We start from the raw sequence: 21,395 nt of genomic DNA, 5'->3' as shown, positions 1-21,395 counted from the left end.
AAGTTTGTGTGTTGGATCACTCACCATAATCACCAGATTTAGCACCCTATGACTTCTTTCTCTTCCCCAACTTCATTTGCCGATGAAAGGAAAGCGATACAACACCAGTGAAAACATTCAAGTGGCAGTAACCACGAGCCTCAACAGTATCCCAAAAACCGATAAAAAAACTCATTTAAGAATTAATTGATCATGCCAAACATCGTATTGAAGCTGAGGGAGAGTATATTGATTGAAATAAATGATTTGAATAATTATAATTGGCCTGTGTTTTATTTTCTATCAAAAGTTCGGTTTCTTTTTGAACAGAGGGTGTATTATTAACCTGATCTACTTTAATGTTTTTTAAATAGTACCACTAAAATGGTATACTCTACTTGGTACACTTTCCCATAATTTTTATTTCTCTGTAGATCTACACAAATATATACAAAACTACACGTAAAATTCTGAATATTTGAAATCTAATAAATCCAAGATAATTTTTTTAAAAATTCAATAAATATTAATCAGCATTACCTTTTCAGTATCACCTGATACAGATACAGTTGCAGGTAAATTCAAAAATGAAATTACAGAAGCTGGTTCAGTATCAGAGGGCTCTCCAAATGGCATTGTGACTGTCAGATAGGTGTCCAACTCTCTAAATTTACTGGATGTCTAGAAAGAAAGAAAGATGCTTATATAAAATAATCTTCAATAACACAAGCACACATGCATACACAAATTATATACTATAAAACATCGGAATATCCCTCTTGAAACTGTCCACTATCAGTCATTTGATGCATACTAAAATGAAAAGTGATGTGAAAATAAGAATGAAAAATAAATATAGTAACAGAAAATCAAAACTACAGAAGAATGGGAGAGTCATTTATTACAAAAAAAGAAGCCAAACCTACACTTTTGTTCAATTAATCCTATTTTCTTTCTACTATTAGATGAGCTATGATGTGGGATATTTTCATGTTTTGTGTTTAGAAATTGCTAAAATTATTTTTAGTTAATTACCGATGTTGGATGAACAAAATTTTCTGATTCTAACAAGAACTTATAATAAAATAAGGATACATGCCTAATAGAGAAGTATCTTTTACAAACAAATATAAAGAAATGATATTGCATCCAAGATAGATGTAAGAATGATTTGTTAAAATAAATAACTAAAAACCAAAATTTAAACATAATAAAGATTATTTTTGTTAATGAAGGTTAATATGAGTAGGTTAATCTTCATTCTTTGAAATCATCATTAGTTTGTCAAAGAACAAAAATGTTATGTAATCTGGTATATATATTTCCCAGTGTTGTTGCATGCACTTCAAGAAATAAGTGATTGGCAGATTTGAATGAAGTATTCATATCTAACTTTCTGAGAGAAACATGGAAGAAAACACGAATTAACTTTACATACATGAATGCAAGACATGATAATTAATAAATAACATAAAATGGATTTAATTCATGTATATAATGCATGTAATAATAATATTTTTATTAGTATAAAATTTTCAGTCTAGTATCAAGGGTATCTTTAGTATGACTTTGAAATTAAACAACAATAGAAACCAGTATATTCAACAATGAAATGCATGAACTACACATGCATGATGTCATGTGTGGTCTAATTACACTTATGAGCAGTTGAATTAGAGATACCTGCCGTGTTGGTGAAATGGTGCTGTGGTCGCCCCGGCAAATGGAACAGTGTCATGTAACGCATGACGGGGATGTCGTCAGACCTTGTACTGACCGTCTGAGTAATAGTCGAGCACAGAATGGGGAAGACTCATGATCTCAGCGAATTCGATCATGGTCAGAGCCAGACATATGTGGCACTCCATCTCTGAAGTCGGACAGGCACTGGGCTTTTCACGGGCCACTGCGTCAAGAGTATACCATGAGTACATGGAATCGGGTAAAACCACAGCCACCAGGGAAAACTGCCATGGTGTACAACGTGCCAATGACAGGGGACGGCGTCGGCTAGCTCGGATGGCAACAGCGGATAAATGGACCACAGTGCCACAGATCACTCGCCAATTCAATGCTGGACAACAAAGATGTGTGGGCAGCAATACCATCCAGAACCATCTCCTCGCTATGGGATACAGAAGCAACCACCCAACTAGGGTACCTCTGCTCATTGCACATCACAAGGCACAATGATTAGCATGGAAAAAGGTCGCCTGGACTGATGACTCGAGGTACATGTTGGTATATGCAGTGGTGAGCTATGGAAATTTTAACAAAGGGCTCGCATCGTCGAGCAAATTAAAAAAAAAAAAAAAAGCCCTAACTTAGCTCTTATAATACTTATATTACGATTTTGTAGAGCTTCTGATAGATATGATAATTCCTGTAGGATACCAATCATTAATGCTAGATCTTTTAAAAATTCCAAATTGAGAAGTCGGTTTAAAAAGCCCTTATATTTATCGTTGGATGCAAAATGCTTGCATAAAGCTGGGTAATTTCTCCACAAAGCAAGAGCCGTTCATAAACTGCAAGCTGCCCATCGTAGTCCAAACACACGGCCGATCTTTAAAATTTTGATAACAAGGTCTTTTGCAATCGTATTTAATTCTCATTGAATTTTTGGTGATTGATGATAAAAAGCATGTAATTTATCCATAAATATTTCAAAATGATTTATTTCTTTAATGTTTTTTATCGAATCGTCTAATGCTAAGTGTAAACGATGAGCGCAATGCCAAATCACAACGTTGGGAAATTTTTGTAGCAGTTTGATTGCAACACCTGATTTGTTTCCTAACATTACACTAGCTCCATCAGAACAAAATGCAATGAAATGATTTTTTATATAGTTATCAGAAAATCCATATGAATTTAAAGTAGCAATTATAGTAGCATGTATACATTCCACGGTGGTATTTTCTAATTCTACAAGATTATTAGACAAGAAGAACAAGGGGCTCGCAAATTTGAGAAAAATTTAACAAAGGGCTTGAGTGAGCCCCCTTATAGCTCACCACTGGGTACATGCCAATGGCAGGGTAAAAGTGCATCGCCAAGCACACAAAGCGATGGATCCCTCGTGCCAGCATGGTACAGTTCAGGCCAGTGGTGGTGGTGGTGGTATCTTCATATGAGGACTGTTACGTGGGATGAAATGGGTCCCCCTGGTGCATCAACCATCGTCCCTCACCAGCGAATGATACAGGGACCTGCTGTCAGATCATGTGCACCCATTTCTGTGCCTACAGCACCCTGCAGGAGACCTGTACCTATAGCAAGACAATGCACTGGCCCACCGCTCCCAAATTGTGGCCGAGTGGGTGGATGAACACTCCATGGACATAAGGAGGATGCTTGGCTGGCCCCCAAGGTCCCCTAACCTCAAATCCTATTGAACACATCTGGGATGCTGTCGAGAGAGATATATGCATCCTGGACCCTGCTCCGACCAATCTCCGTGCATTGTGAGGCTGTGCAGCGTTCATGGATCAGTTTGACTCCCCTATGCTCTGGTGCCTTGTGAAGTCCATGCCACACCGCATCGCAGCCGTCATCAAGGCAAAAGGGGGTGCTACCCGCTACTAGGAAGGTATCTCTAATTCAACTGCTCAGTGTATGTTATTATTAACATCTGACCTTCATGGAGTCAGAGACCCACCGTGGAGGTACACACAAATCTCACCCAGAAGTGCCTTAAACTGATTCAATTATCTACATTCACAACACTCAGGCAATGCATTCCACTCACCAACCACTCTTCATGCAGAAAATCTTTTCCTCACACTGTTCATATTCCTCATATCCCCTCACCCATTCAACAAAAATTTCTTCCATGTCAACTTGATAACAACCCCTAACTTATATGCCTCAATCATATCCATCCCTCCTTCTCCTATTCACGAGACTTTGCAATTTACATTCTTTCAATCTGTCTTCATATTTCACATTCCGAAGAATACTGACCACCTTTGTGAATGTTTCCAACATATCCTCATCACCATGAAAACCCACTGACCAAATCTGCACACACAATCCTTTTGAGACCTTATATAATGGAATCATAACCTCTTTATTTCTACATGTCAGGCCTCTGCATCATTGCCATTATCCAATGTGACGATTTCACAACTTATGTGATGTGGCTCCTGAATTTCAGGTCATTGTTCACCATCATTCCCGGATCTCTCATCTCCTCTACCCAATTTAAAGTTTCTCCACCAACTGTATACTTTAGGCCATCATTGCTTACCAAATTTCAAAACTTTACGATTTATAGTACGGAACTGAAGTTCCACTTTTCTGCCCATTCATATAATCTATTTAAGTCCTTGTAAGGACATAACATCTGCTGGACTCTGCATTGCTCTCCCAAATTTTACATCTGCATAAAACCTACACATCACCAGTTAAACTCATCCCAATATCATTAATATACAAACTGAACAACAATGGCCCAATACAAACCCCTGCAGCACATCACTAGTGACCCTCCTCCTTCAGGACACTACATCCCCATATACAAAACTTTCTAATACCTATCTCAGAGCCAGTCACTGATCCAACTTACTAGTCTGTTATCCAATCCCATCCATTAAAATTCATTTAACAGCTACTCATATCAGGCTATCAAAAGCTTTTGCAAAATCTAAGTATACCACTGTATATGCATCTCTCTTGTCCAAGACATTTGTCACCTTGTTACAGTACACAAGTAAGTTAGTAAAACATGATCTCTCTTTAACAAATCCATGCTGTCAACCTACAGAGAATACTGCTGTTATCAATCCATTTCTGTATCCTACTTCTTGCAAATCACACTCCGGATATGTAGATTGGCCTATAAATTTTGGCCAAAGCATTATCACCCTGGCTGGCCAAGAGTATCCGCTCTCCAGCCAAAGGCTGCAGGTTCGAATCATGCCTATGGGCATGGATGTTGTGATTGTCTATGGAAAAACTAGTGGTGGTGGTGGTCGGCGGTAGATGGCATTGGTGTAGTTGCAATCAGTTGGTGGATTGAGTTGTGGAGACAGCTGTAGAGAAGGTGCCCTCCCTTAATGAGTCTTTTGGACTCCCTGGAGGTGTCTAATAAGAATAATAATAATCATGCAGTGAAACAATTTGAGCTATTTTCCTCTCTCTTGTGTTTTCCAGACTCTTATTAATAAGGCAGGCCAATGCTACTGCCAATTCCCTGGAACATTCCCTTTAGACAGGTGGTGATATGCCATCAAATCCTATTACCTTGTTGACATCAAGCTTATTTCCTCATATAGCTCTTGCTCACTCACAATTAACTCAACATCCCGTATTTCTTCTATGCTTGAGTTTTTGACGATTTCACCCTGATAAGGATGAAACATCCTTATAAATTGCTCACTGAATACCTCAACAATGTTTTATGCAGCAGATAACATTCTGCTATTTGCATCTATTAAAATCATCTTGCCAACCATTTTTCCTTCTACCTGCCACATATCTAAAAAACTCTAAGATTTTTCTTGGCCTGATTTCCTAATTTCTGCTCATAGTGTAGTTCTGCTGTTCTTGCCAACTAAGTAACCTTCCTGATCTGCTCTTTACACTCCTCATTTGATTGCTACCATTATTCATGTTGTGCTGCCTCCACAGTATCTACTTCTTCTAAATATCATGTTTAATCCCTTTATTCATCCATGGAGATGGATGAACCTACTTTATTCAGTATATTGATCTTTGGTATATATTCACACATCAATGTTGTTAAATATCTTTTGGTCAGCTCCCAAGCAGCATTTATCTCCCTCCAGCTTAACACTTTATTCTATGCTATAGCTCCAATCTGTCTCCTAAGCTTTTCACATAATCACCAGCCTTATAATTCCACACCTTTTTTTTTCACAGAAGACCTCATACTGCTAGTCACAACCCAGATGATCACTCCATGATCGCCTCTTACCAACTGGAGGGAAGTGTCAAACTCCTTTCACAATCACATTCTCTGATAAAATGATCAGAACTAAAATTCTCGATCCTCACATGCTCTCCTTTACATACTACCTAAGATAGTTGCCTCTCAAGAACTCGAGAAAATCATTTTTCTTATTCCCAAATACTATCTCTTCATTCCAATCTAAACTGTCACAATTAAAATTACCCATAATAATCACCTTTCCCTTGTTCACTAACCCAAGTTGCTTATAATTTCTTCATCACCACCATTAAAAATTCTCTGCCCCTATAACAGCATCCAAATATCTCTTCCTGTCAACTTCCATCTCACACCATAATGATCAAAACCACTCCCACTATTTAATTTCCACTTTGTGTGGACATAATTCGCTGCTATCATCAACAGCAATCCCTCTCTATTCTTGTGCTTTCTATCCTCATGAAACATCATCCCCTTCCATTTCTATTCCTGTCAGGATATCAGCCTTATCCAACTATGTTTCCCTTATTCCAACAATTTTTAGGCATATAAACTCAATCAATGAAACCATTTCATCTCCCTTATTTCTCATGCTCTTGGCATTTGTAAATGAACACAGGAATTTACTTTTAGGTCTATAACCGGTACCTCCCATGCCACTTGTAGGTTGTGATTTCCCACACCTAACCATTCCCAATTGCCTTTATTACAACTAAAACTATCTATCTCTTCAGACTCAAATACATCCCAGGCCATCCACATTCAGCACTAATTCCTACATCCACTCTTCTTATACTGTGTCTACCTGTCCACCCTGAACCCCCCCACCCCACTATTTCCTTTCCATCTTGCATTCTCATTCTATCATTATTGTTTACAGTACTAGTATTCTCATTTACAATAACTTTAGTCTCACCAGTTCTTCTCTCCTGCTTCACTTCTTCTGCTCTCTTGCTCATATCACTCATTCCTCCTTGCAGCAATAGTCTCTCTAACTGACTCATACTAAATCCATTTAAATACAACCTGACACTTTTGTGCATTTCAATCTTCCCTTTAAATGCATCCCACACATTCACAAACTACACTCCCTTCGCCTCACACAGCTCTGATGAGACAAAGAGCAGGGAACATTCATGATCCCTGCTCTTTGTCTCAACTCACCATTATCATATCTAGGCAATATACTGACCAGCTTTCTAACCACACTCTTATCTTTAACTCTTTTCAACAATCTACTGATATCCACCTCTGATAATAGAATCTCCATATATCGCTATTCTTGAGTCATTTGTCACCTCTTTTTCTCTGCTTTCTTTCATTGTTACCTTTTGTACTTGTCCATTCTTATCCACCAAACTTCTAAAAGGCTGTTCCTTAAATATGCCGCTGCCTAGAAAATCTATCATAATAAATCTAGATGCAAAAAGCTACCTCACATCTGGAAAATGATAACCCTCAGACCAACAAACATGAGCATTCAATAAGCTCACTAGGTGGCACAATGTAGGACTTAAGGTTTTGGTTTTGTTTTTCTCCATTTCGGTATTACTTTCTGATTTAGTGTCAGCGTGTACATGCATATTGTTCCCTGATGAGGCCAATTTGACTTTGTTAACATACAGGAAATAATAATTAAAATGTTTCATTAATAATATCATTTATCATATAATCTCCTAAAAACCAATAGGAGAACACAGATTGCTAGTCAATTATTACAATTAGCAAAGCTATTTCACATGGGTGAACTTCAGAGTAAAGGCCTTCTGCTCTATAAAATCTTAAATGTTATACCTAGTATTCTTAGACTTTTGTAAAATTTTTAAATCTATGATCTTTTCATGTGGACAGATCATCACTGAATTCCATCAAATAAGAGCATGTGGAAATTCTTTAGACATGTATGGTGTAAAAATTATTGATATCAGAAAGATGACAAAATGAGCTGGCAAATTAAAAATAGTACAATAAACTTTGGATGATCAGTCTAGAAAATTAGTGAACGGAAGATGAATATAAATATTATTTCTGGAAAATTTCCCATGCTACTCCTCTAAATTACTATTAATTTTTATGGCTATTTTATCTATTTTTCTTTAGGAGTACCCCTTGTATAATGTCATCGGCTTTTTACTCAATTTATTTAAGGCATTATTGATATTTTAGAGACATAGATAAACAAAAAATATATCGAAGGAAAACTTTTTTGATGAATAATAGATGAATAGATTCACGGGGTTCACTGAGGGAGTTTTTTTGGAAGTTTTCCTGAGTAACTCTATGAATTTTCTCTCTAGACAGCTCAAATGATCCATAATGGATGATTACTGCTCTTCCTGTCTCTAATCTGCCTTTACAGTCCTTTTCAAATTACACTGGTCCACAGTAGCACCCAGGTATGTATTCTGTCTCAATAAACCTTGAATTCACATGCCAAATAATCTCAAACCCATTACCTGTATTATTCATACTAGCACCACCATTCCCAATCTCTACTCTAGCTGGATCCAATTCTGAATCATTAGTAGTATACTGCTCCCTTCATATTCTACCTTTCATCCCTGAATATACTGTACCCATTCCATTCCTTTATGAATATCCTCCTCTATCAATCAGGTCATTAATGCCAATAATTTGTGATCTCTTTACATTTATCACTGTTAAGAACTTCTTGCCTTTATTCCTGATGCTTCTAGGATTAATGATCATGCATGATAACTGCCCACCAGGATGATGGATAGTCAAGTCATTTATCCTCTTTAACAATTGCTTCATTTCTGTTTTCAGAAAAACTTATTTGCATACCATCTTCCCAAAAAATTACAACTTTTGCAGATATTTAAATCCAGTATTAATAAAAAAATATTTAAATCCAGTATTAATAAAAAAATTTAATGGATGTTAATACATCCAAAGTAGGCCAAAAGTCTTCTCTCTCTGTTGTTATCAATAAAAAATGAATATTCAGTTAAAACAAAATTAAATACTTCAGCTTTCAAAACCATTATTAAAACAAATCCTTTATGATAATTAGCTGGTGAGGAATATTGCTAATTTCCTTAAAACAAAAAAAGCAAGCACTCACCTCAGTCACAGATGGTGATAGTGAACCAAGCAAACTGATGATTCCTAATAATACTGAGAATCCCACTGATATAGATGGGCTGGCAATAATATAAGTAGAATAGAGTATTATGAAAACTTTGAAATTTAATAAAAGCCTCTCTTATATATGTTATATATCATTTGTTATATTAATTTGTAATATTTTATTTTAAAATTACAAGGAGAGGGCAAATTAATTTACAAGTGATAAGTTGAAACAGCACTGATAGTTTTGTGTCTTATCAAAAATTTATATCATTCTTTTACGACCACTAAGACAAGTGAAGTCAACAGCCTTCTAAATAGAAGTAGAACTAGTCATGAAGTTACTTCACGTTTATGCTTACACTTGGGTATAAGATTAAAACAAGAATATAATTTCTTGTCTAGTATAATATAAAAATTTTATCTTTTTATATGCTACCAATATGTAATATGTCATGCATTCTGCAAAATGAATTAAAATTAATCATAGTTTTCTAAACAGGAATATCATATTTTGTACTATACGTTGAATCTTCTTCTTTCGAGACTTACCATGATGTCAAAATTTTGAAGGATGATTTGGATAGATTGGCAGAGTGGGCTAAAGAGAATGGATGTCAGTTTAATGTGGCAAAGTGTACGGCTGTACATTTTGGGGTGAAAAGATTAGCAGCAGCATACCACATTGGTGGAACTGTACTCCAGGAAATTGACGAAGCCAGATATTTGGGAGTGTTGGTGGATAAGGAGTTGAAGTTTAGAGGGCACATAGCAAAAGTGGCTAAATCAGCCCATCAGATCACTTGGCTTACTGAAGAATACTTTGATGAGCAGAGACAATAAGGTTACTGTTCCTCTTTATCGAGCCTTGATAAGACCCCATCTTGACTACTGTGCCCAGATTTGAGCATCAGGGTTTCTTCTTGATGGGGAGGAGATAGAGAGAATCCAGAAGTGAGTGACCAAGATGGTAACTGGTCTATGGAATGAACCTTACAGGAACAGGTTGAAGATCTGTGGGTTACAGAAATTGGTTGATAGGCAGAAAAGGGGTGATATGATTGAGACATTCATACTGAGGGGTTTTTACAAGATTAATTCAGAGGTAATTTTTCAGAACAAGTCTGGTGGCAGGAGAACTAGGGGCCATCCATGGAAACTGAGCAAGAGTGTAGTTAGCAAGGGTGTTAGAACTAGATTTTTTACTTGGAGAGTGGCGAATGAGTGGAATAAGCTAACAGAGTCTGTTATGTGCCATGACTGTGAATGAGTTCGAAGCAAAGTATGATAGATACTGTGTGAATGCTGAATAGTTCTCGACATGATATTTAGGGCCTCCCTCGATGAGTCTAAGGACTCCTTGGAGTTGCCAGTAATAATAAGACTTAAGCCATAAGCTTGTTTTGATATCTAAGGAACAATACTTTTATTCTCTTCCCAAATCTTCCTACATTTCTTTTTCCTGAAGATTTATATTTAATTATCTCTTTTGGTAGTTTTCCTCTTCCATTCACTTTATACGTTCTCTCCAATTCTTTTGGTATTATTTTATCATTATTTCACTTATTTGTAATTCATTCCTTATTTCAACATTTCATATTCTATCCATTCTTGTGCATCCTTTAGTTGCTGTAAGAAATTTCATTTCAGCTGCTTGTATTCTACAGTCATATTTTTTTTTTCTCTCAACTTTCTGAATCACATAATATTGTTAGTATTGACAAGACTTCATTAAATTTTAATTGTATATCCTTTCTTATTTTGTCATAGTATACATATTGTTTGAAAAGGGTGTAATTTCTACATGAAAAAAAAAAAAAAAAAAATCAGCTAACGCCTTTTTATTCCCGTATATACGGGAGTAGGCGAGGCCATTTAGCCCTATCTAACTTTTTGGAGACTGAGTGGGCAATTCAATCTCTACTGGTACCCAATCAGAGACAGATGGCCCAAGGCTATCACTAATTAAGCGGTACGCAGTGAAGAGAGACGGCTCAAATGTGCCGCCATCTCGTGGTCTCTAACCCTAACACAATATATTTAATGTCTGAAATAATGTGGGTTCTACGGTCGATTTTCTTGAGTTTACAGGACGAAAAACCCGAGTTTCCGGGAGGAAAAACCTGCTTGCCCGTGCCAGAGATCGACTAACTCGGGAACCGGTCGAAAAAAGGCTTAGAAAAATTTCCTCTAGTCGCCGACTAGACTCGAAACCAAGACTTCCTTCGTGCGGCCTAGCGCGATGGTGTGCAAATGCCACATCCACTGAGCTACACAGGCTCTATTTCTACATGATGAATAGAATATAAAATTAATTATATAGATTATATGTGAATGGAATGCTGAAAATTTCTGGCATTCTTTTTTTCATTATTTCTGTATTTTTTATTTATTTATTTTTAATAAAAACCCTACATGTATAAAAGGCTAAAGCTTTACACAACTAAAAAATGTGAGATAAAGGATTTAAAAAAAAAAAAAAATTAATGACATTCAATTTAAAGAGCTGAAAATTATAATTTGAGAAAAAGAGTGACAAAGAAAGACTATTCTAAAATACAGCAGAGGCAGTAGAAATGAATAAATAGTAGAAAACAATAGTTTTATGTTTGCAATTTGAATATTAAAAGATGAACTGGTTCCTGTTCATCTTTTAATAGATTTTGAGTGACTCAATTGCAGATGAAAAATACCAATGGAAGTTTTATACAACCCCTGGCAAAAAGTACCCGATCAACAACCCTAACACTAACATTAGAATTTATTTTTCCTCGATACATAAATTTTGTTCAAATTGAACAGTTATGAATATAAATACGATTAACAAAGAAATAAAATTTCTTTGTAAATTTGTTTCAAAAAATATTTTATAGTTACTTTTAACTAGAAATTAGGTGAATGGAAAATCAAACACTGAAGAAAAAAGTATACAATTATTCTTTGATCAGAAAATATATATCTGATTACTGAACTCAGCATTTTGTTATTACTCCTTTATCCCGAATGATGGCTTTCATCCTTCATAGCATGGACTCGATAGCTTTTGACATTCAGTCAGCAGAATTTCACTCCAGCTTTCCATGATTGCTTGACATAATTCGACAACATTTGTGGGCCTTTTGGTAAAGTGAAAAATTGACAATTGGTGTCGATTTTTCACTTTACAATATTCCAAACATTTTCAATTGGATTAAGGTCCAAGTTAGTCAAAGGCCAAGTCATAATTTTAATTGGAGTGTTTCCATTGTTTCGATAGTTCACAGCAGATGAATCAAGATAGTTCTTGATTCGTCTGCTGTGGTAACAAGATGCATTATCATCTTGAAAAATGAAGTCATTGGAATCCTGAAACCATTTTCGATACTAGGAACCAAAAAATGCTCTAAAATTTTTTTGTAGACTTCAGAGTTGACTGTACATAACATGATACATAGATTCCCAACACCTTGTGATATCATGCAACCCCAAACAGTACATGAGGGTGAAATTTTAGCCTTGGTATTAACGCACTCAAAGAACTTTTCACCAATTCTTCTCCATACAAAGGTACTGTTATTATCACCAGTTCCAAGGCAAATTCAAGATTCATCACTAAAAATTGCTTTTTTGCAGTCATCAAATTACCGATTTACATGATTTTGACACCATTGGAAATGCACTGTTTTGTGTTGCTTTGTCAAAACAGGTTTCGTTTTAGCTTTGCAAAAGCGAAATTCTTGACTATTCAACCAATTTCATACTGTTCGATCACTTTTATCTTCACTCTGTAGTTCGACCATGCAGTATTAAATTGTTTGGATGTTGAACATCGCATGGTCTTTGCAAGCTCATTCAATTTTCTGTGTTGTCTGCATGAGGTGGCATGTGGATATCCAATTCAAGATATGATTTTTACACTATCAGTCGAACGATATTTTTTCCAAATGTCACATACAGTACTTTGAGCATATTCCATCTTTCAGATATTATTCTGTTTTTAAATTGCTCGAAGGTTCTTTCACAGGAACCGTCCTTTAACATCGTAGATGGAATTCAGATTTTGCAATCGCGATTCTGCTCTTATAAAGGATGTCTTTATGCTTTATATGTGCACAGACAATTGTAGATTTATATATTGGGAATTGATACATGTTTGTTTCCTCAGCAATTGCTTATTTTTTTCCCAACTGTCAGCTTAATCAGATACTTTTTTCTAACATAGATAATTTATTTACTTTAAATTAGCCTTTAAATTTTTGAATCATATAAAAATTTTTCGTTTCTTTTTATACTTTAAAGTGAGTTATTTCATTTCTTGCATGCTAAAATGTTCATATGTTAAACTTTCCAAGAAATATACAGTGTATATTTCAGTCGTCATAGTGATAACGACACTGATTAGATACTTTTTGCCAGGGATTGTAGAAGCAAATCGGTAATATCATCATCAAAAATCATTATTGAAATTTTGTAGGCAAGGTTGGGAAGCAAAAGTTCAAGATCTTGCACTTAATGACATTAAACTGATAGCTCCACTAACCTGCCTGCTCACATGATCTATTGAGATCTTCTTAGAAGACAAGAACTGTTCTACTCCTCATAGTTTTAGATTGATGATATCACCAAAGGACATGATTGTGAATGGAGTATCTAATCTTCCCAAAGATGGCAGGAGTGACCATAAAGTGATCACTTCAGTTGTAGCCAGCCAGTCATATGAGAACTTCTGTAAAGAAGGGATATACGTGAAACCACTAAGATATGATTAACTAGAGATATGCAACAAACAGCTGCATATCTCCAGTTAAGATAGTCCTAATATCATTAACATACAAATCAAACAATGATGGCATCAAAATAGATCCCTGCCACACTCTGTAACTTTCTACTTTTGGGATACCTCCCTCCCATACAATCAACTATCCAACTCATTAGTCTCTTATCCAATCCAATTCATTTCAATTTAGTTAGCAGCTTGTTGTGTAGCATCCTATCAAAATCCATGTATACCATTGTATGAGATAGTATCAAAAAGTTTCGAGACTAGGTCTGTAACACGCCAACAGAGGGCAGCGCAAGGCTGAATGCACAGTCACAGGGAGCACCTACCTTCATAAGTCAGTGTGCCAAAAGACATCAAAAAATACAAAGACAATTTTCATTGTCTTTGTATTTTTATTGCTGACCTTCATACCATATCTATTACAACAGATATTCAATTTAGTCAGAGAATCTTGCAGACTTGTAGTGGATTTATTTAGAAGTATAACATCATCCGCATAAAGCAAAGAGCTGACATTAACATCTCCAATTTTGATATCAGGTTTAATACCACTTTCCTTCATAATGTCATCCATATAGATAATGAATAACAGAGGGGATAATGTACATCCTTGTCTCACACCAGATTTAACATTAAACCATCTTCCTGTACTTCCTTCGATTCTAACTGCTGACTTACAACTCAAATAAAGACTAAGTATTGCTTGATATAATGCCCTATTGACACCATATAACTGCAACGTATTGAATAGCTTCTCTCTTGGCACCTTGTCATATGCCTTTTCCAAATCGACAAAACTTAAATACAGATCTTTGTTATATTCGCATGCTTTCTTGACTATTTGTCGTAAAGTGAAGATTTGATCCTGACAGCCTCTATTTGGCCTGAATCCAGCTTGTTCTTCACCACGCTTTTCTTCCACAATTCTTCTCAACCGTTTCTCAAGTATACTTGCATAGATCTTGCCAGGAACACTCAGTAGGGAAATAGCTCTGTAATTCTCACATTCAGTTTTATTTCCCTTTTTATATATGGGTACTATGAGAGCTCTACTCCAATCATTGGGAATTCGTCCCTCTGTCCAGGCTTCTGAACTATGCAGTGCAGCCACTGTAAGACTTTTATACCACCATACTTCAGCATTTCTGGTCGAATATCATCTACTCCTGCTACCTTTCCACACTTCAAGCCTTTCATGGCTTTTTCTACTTCAAGTATGGATATGTATTCCTGACTGCATGCCTGGTCAGTGTTTTTTATCACTGTGCTGTCATCACCTGCTTGTTTCATTTTGCAGTTTTTCAAAGTAATTACTCCATACTTCAAGGATATCTTTTTCTCCTGTTTTCATGTCACCTTTATCATCTCTAACTCCTTTTACAGCACTCTTTCCTCCATTCCTAAGCTTCTGCAACAACCTCCAGAATATTTTGCCACCTTCTTGATATTTATTTTCTATATTCTTGCCAAAGTCCTCCCATGACTTTTGTTTAGCTAGTTTTACACACTGTTTAGCTTTCTTACATTTGTCTCTGTATTCTGTAAGAGCACAAGCTGACTTATTTGCCTGCAACTTTTGATATGCTTTCTTCTTTTCCTTCACTGCCTCTTTAACTTCCTGTGTTCACCAGGGAGTTCTGATTTTTTTATCCTTACAGACAACCTCACCACATGCCTCTCTGGCAGAATCAATCAATGTTTTCTTCAGAGTGTCCCACTGAATCTCCAAGGTTTGATTCCTGTTCTCAAACTCTTTCATTTTCTTTTCAATAATCTTTCTGTATTTTAGTCTACAGTTCACATCTGAGAGCTGCTCAACTTTTATTCGCTTTAAAACTTTCTTACATGTTATTCTTTTCAATATGAAATTCAATTTTATCCTGCTCAAGACTAAATAGTGATCACTTCCAATTTCAAATCCCCTGTACACTCTGGTGTCCTGCACCAGGGAGAAAACATCACTATCAGCAATAACATAGTCAATGAGACTTTTCTTATTCCTAGCCTCTTCTCTCCATGTGAATTTGTGCACATTTTTATGTTGGAACATATTGTTAGTAATAACCAGTCCATGTTCTGAGCAGAAATCCAACAGATATTTGCCATTATTATTAGCTTTGCTCTTTTCTCCAAATTTTCCCAGAATATTTTTGTATGTCTCACAATCATTTCCTACTTTGCTATTTAGATCCCCAACAAGGACCAACTTTTCCTTTTTCATTGTGTCAGTTGCTTTTTCTAAAGCGTCAAAAAATTCCTCCACTTCTACCTTAGTAGAACCTTCTGTGGGACCATAGGCACAAATAAGTCTCATTGTCCAGTTCCTCATTCTCATATTTGTTCACATTACTCTACTTGAGACTGACTGCCATTCAAGAAGATCAGCCTCGTATTTTGTGTTGAATACTATGGCTACTCCTTCTTTTCCTTGATTGTAATTGCCTGAATATAACATTTTGTATTTATTGCTCAGAAAGATCTCACCAGTTTTGGTCTTTTTTGTTTCAGTCACCCCTATTATGTCGATCTGGTACTTATCTAATTCCTCAGCTAGCTCCATTTCTTTGCCATTCAGGCTTCTTATGTTGATAGTACTGATTTTTAACTCTGGTGATGTTGAGTTGGGGTTTGTTTTCAGATTTGTTCCAGTAGCTGACTTTTTGCTGTTTGCCCTGGTTCCCTGGTGAAAACAACAGGGGGGGGGGCTTGTTTAACTGGGCGACGCCCCAGCCGGCATGAAATTTTGTCATGTTGTACCATCATTTTTTATTTTTGTTTTAACCAATAAGAATACAATTTGGTCTGCTAAATCCCAAATTGCCAGCCCATCCTCGTTTGTTCAGTATCAAAGTAGATACCCAACAGGGTGCACCACGAGAAGGTGAGGATTGGACATTAGGTCAGAAGCCCTGGTCAGTTCTCCACATTCCTTTAAAGGCAATGTGGAGGTCTCCTCTCAGTTATACAGCTATGACCCTTAAGCACCCCCATTGATTACTTACCTTACTACATATGCATTGATTACCTTACTACATAAAAAAAAAGGGGCAGCAGGGATAATATCAGTAACTACAGGGCAATCAGTTTGCTATAAAATGTTTATATCCACCATATTAAATAAAATCGCAGGATTTTCGGATGATGATGGTGATGCACAGCCATATGAACAACCAAGATTCAGAAAAGATTCTCTACAATAGATCATATTCACACTATTAACTAAGTAATAGAAAAATCTTCCAGTATATTTAGTATTTGTAGATTTTGAAAAATACTTTGATTCTTTATACCAATCAGAAATAACAAGCCATTCCATCAAAATATATCAGATTACTAAGAAAATCATATCAGAACTCAACATCCAGCATAAAGTTAGAATGTCAGCGAAAAGAATTCATTATTGAGAGAGGAGTGAGACAAGGAGATCTTATATCATCCAAACCGATTTCTGCTACCTTAGAAGAAGTCTTTATGAATATCTCATTGGAAAACTATGAAATTAATATCAATGGAAAAAAATCACAATCATTTACACTTTGTAGATGACTTGTACTGTTAGCAAAAAATAAAGAAGCTCAGGAAGTGCTAAATGCACATTTTGAGATGAAGAAATAGAGAGAAGAATCACACAGAAGCAAAGCATTTTGGCTGTATGAAGATTATCTATCAGGAGATTTGTCTGTATGTTTAAAAAGAAAGCTATTTAATATGTGTATTATTCCAGTTTTGCCTATTGAAGTGAGACATGAGCAACAACTAAAAAACACGAAGGCACATATAATACTTGTGGCCCAGAGAGCCTTAGAGAGAAGAATGCTCCATATAACAAAAAAAAGGGATACAATCACGTGGGCTGTTCAATAAGTAATAAGACTAATTTTACTGTGGCGAAACCACTCATCACAATATTAATTTCTGTGGAATAAAGAAATGTTGCTGTCTGTATTAATTAGCACAAGAGGTTGATAGATGGCGTATACAGGCTGATGTGCCAGAGTGTCACGTGACTAAACGCAAGTGCTCATCGGCGCGCCTACGAGGTGCAACCAGTCTTCAAAATGGAAGCGTCCTTGGAACAGCATTATGCGATTAAATTTTGTGTGCATTTGCAAAAATCGGCATCGGACACTTTTAACATGATACGCGAAGCTTTCCACGATGAAGTAATGTCGAGGGCAAGTGTTTTTCGCTGGCATAAAACTTTTAAGGAAGGAAGGCAAAATGTGGAAGATCTTGAACGTGAGGGAAGACCTTCAATGTCCATCACAGAGACAATGATCAACACAGCAGCGATTATCATCAAGCACGTCAAAAGGAAGCGTCCACTGCTGAAGAATGGCTTCTTATTGCACCACGATAATGCAAGGCCACATATTGCTGGTTGCGTAGTGGACGTTTTGCAGAAGAACAACACAGATATCCTACCACACCCTCCATACAGTCCTGATCTTGCACCATGCGATTTCTGGCTGTTTCCTCAGCTCAAGAAACTGCTAAGAGGCTGCCATTTCGAAAGCAACAAAGCATGTGTAAAAGCTGCAGAGGCAGTTTTGAAAGAACTCTCAAAAAACGGACTCTCACATGTGTTTAAGAAGTGGACGGAATGTTGGGACAAATGCATCGAGTCTCATGGTAGTTACTTCGAAAAAAGACCATGTAAATGATGACGATTAAAGGTAATCTGTTTTCTGTATAAATATAGTCTTATTACTTATTGAACAGCCTACGTAGAAATAACAGAATTAAGAGAAATGACTGGAATAGAGGATATTGTGAATTACTGTAAAGCATGTAAATGGAGATGAGCTAGCCATAAGAGTATACAAGGTTATATTGTGAGTGATTGTGTAACTTAGCGCTCGTGTAAAATTAGTGTTTTTGTTATCTGTTTTATGTTTTTCCTTATAAAATTTAGTGTATTAATAGTGTATTAGTATAGATTTTTGTGTTTTTTAGAGTATTTAGTATCTTTATAATCTTTTTATTGTGATACTGTCGGCATGGCAACACGATGAACAATGGCGGCAAAGACGACATTGTCCGGTGATTTGAATTTGCGAGATTTAATTCAGTGCAATGTGTGTGCAAAATGCATTCACTGAGAAAATTAAAGAATATGTGGAAGGAAATTGAAACTGGAGAGAAAGAGAGGGAGAGAGTATGTATTAAGTGTTTTAAAAGTGAGTGTCTGTTAGGTGACGAGAATGCAACAAATACCAACAGTAAGATGGAAAACGACGCTATTAAGGTCGAACGTGTGGCCGTGGAAATAGAGAATGAAATGGATATTAATAAAGAAATAGTGTGCTTCAGTGTTATCCTTCATAGTACAAAGTGCAAAACTGAAAAACTGCAGAAGCAGCAAGGGTTAAGCAGGGCTGAAAAAGAAAGAAGCAGGTGATCTGAAGGAATAATAAAGATTGACTGAACAAACAAGAAAAACAAATTAAGGAGAAAATTATGTATGGAGACTCAATGTTCAGTGGAGAACTTAACAAAAGTGTGGCAAAATCATGTTTCCTGGATACAAAAATTCCCAATATTAGCTTCATCGTCTGGATACAAAAAGGTAAGTAGAAGGAAATGATTGTCTTGGTTGGTACAAATGATTTGAGAAGCAAGAAGTATTCTTTGAGGGAGGATGTAAAGCAGTTGTTAGAAGAGGCAAAACCGAAGAGCAAGAAGGTGAAGATTGTAAGTCTCCTACCATGCTATGATAGAGGCGAACTGAGGAAGCAGGCATTGATAGCCAATGAGTCTATACATAGATTATGCAAAAGGAATGATGTAGAATTTGTGGATGTTTGGTCTCTGTTTGGCAGAAAGAAGGATTTGTACAACTTCAGCATGCTCAGTTTGGGTGTTAGGTATCTGAAGAGAGCTTTGTTTTCACCGAGCATGTTGAAGTGTAAATTCAGGGAAACTTAAGCAATTAGGGAGGAAGCAAGTAAGTTTGTATGAAGGCACCCATGAAGTGACTAAGTGTGAGAATGATCAAGTGAGGAATCTAGTCTCTCAAGCAAAAATATTGAATAGGGTAATCGATTCAGAAAGTAAAGGTGGGTTTGGGACTAAAAAGATGCCGCACTTTCTACATAGTAATGCAAGAAGTATCAGGAACAAGAGGGAGGAGTTTTTGGCATTGGTTAGTGCAACCTCGCCAAAAGTTATAGGCATTACTGAGACTTGGCTAACAGCAGATGTAGTTACTGGGATTGAATATGAAGGTTTAGTACTTTCAGAGAAGATAGAGAAAATAGGATGGAGGAGGTGTACTGCTGATGATAGCAGATGAATTGCAGCCAAAAAAGAATAGGAGACAGGTGGGATGATGGCTGTTCATTTGAAGCAATCTGGTGTGAGATTAAGGCCAGTAAGAGAAAATAGACAGTTGATTGCTGCTATAGGCCAGGGAGTTCCACAGATGATCTGAAAGACATGCATTGCCAAATTAGTACAATGCATACAGTTTGGGTGATTATTACGGGGATTTCAACTATGGAGATATAGACTAGAAGGAAGAAAAATCACATGGCTGGAAGGAAATAGAATTCATACACCTGTTAAGAGTTAATTACTTAAGGCAGCATGTGATGGAAGGTATTGGACCTGATCATAGGATCCATAACCAAGGTGACCACATTGCTTCCAAATGGTGAAAGTGACCATGCGGTCTTGACTTGGGAGATTGTAAATTGAGAAATTGAGGAATATTCTATCAAAAAGAGGTATCTGTGGAATTATAAGGCAGGTGATTATGACATGCTTAGGAAAAAGCATAAATTTGTACCATGGCATAAAACACTGCAGGGTAAGGATGTTAGCAGTGCATGGGATATAGTTAAGGGTCATTTAGAGGAAGTAGTATTAAATTGTATGCCTACGGTAAGGAGAGTTAATTGTGTAAGAGTTGGATGGAAGAGTAATATCATTAAGCATGAGCTGCAGAAGAAGAAAATGATGTGGAGGGGAGTATATAAAGAGAAAGGTGACCAGTGAACTCATGAACAGTATACAAGGCTCAGGCAAGAAAGGTGACCAGTATGGCAACTAAGACAAACTCAGATTATGAGATGAATCTAGCTGAGCAGCCAAAGGAAATTCCAAAGTATTCTTTTGTGTTATGTGGCAAGTAAGAGGAAAAATGACTATGGAAGATTAATTTTAATGAGTGATGTGGTCACGAGGAGATAAAAGCGGATAAAATAGTTCAGTTACTGAGTGACCACTTTGCAAGGATATATCATCCTAGTGAAGTTACTGCTTTAACCTGTATGATAGACACTAATGTGGGAACAGAGGTGGATGAATTGGAAGTTCTTAGGATACTGCAGAATCTCGATAAATACAGCTGTGGAATTAGATGGGATATCAGTTTGAGGTTTGTGAGAATATGAAGGAAACCAGAAATTCCTTTGCCTTTGACTAGGTTCTTTAAGTCTTAGCTCTGGTAGAGTTCAAAGGGAGTGGAAAGAGGGCAAAATATTTCCCTTGCATAAGGGAGGTTCTAAAAATGCTGTAACATATTGTAGACCAATCGGTATCTCAGGCATGGTGGGTAAAAGTGCTGAAAATATTGGTCAAAAAAAAGAGAATTCAAGAATGGGTGAATAAAGATGTAATACTATATGAGGGGTGACATGGCTTTCT

At 36.5% G+C, this 21,395-nt stretch overlaps 1 protein-coding gene across 1 annotated transcript in view; it reads right to left on the bottom strand.

Annotated features, from left to right (window-relative positions):
• Positions 1-21,395, bottom strand: part of LOC150102495 (AP-5 complex subunit mu-1-like) — a 246,378-nt gene that overhangs the window by 157,904 nt on the left and 67,079 nt on the right. The window contains exons 6-7 of the mRNA XM_090399180.1: positions 8,979-9,057; positions 520-660 (exon numbers count right to left, since the gene is read on the bottom strand). Of these exons, the coding sequence (XP_090255306.1) occupies positions 520-660; positions 8,979-9,057 (220 nt within the window). The remainder of the gene's footprint in view (positions 1-519; positions 661-8,978; positions 9,058-21,395) is intronic.

The sequence above is a fragment of the Typopeltis vanoorti genome, chromosome 10, assembly GCF_054136105.1.
Source record: "Typopeltis vanoorti isolate ZY-2024b chromosome 10, IOZ_Tvanoo_1.0, whole genome shotgun sequence".
Classification (NCBI taxonomy): Eukaryota; Metazoa; Arthropoda; class Arachnida; order Uropygi; family Thelyphonidae; genus Typopeltis; species Typopeltis vanoorti.
The sequence above is the reverse complement of the archived record's forward strand: the minus strand, read 5'-3'. Positions and strand labels throughout refer to the sequence as shown.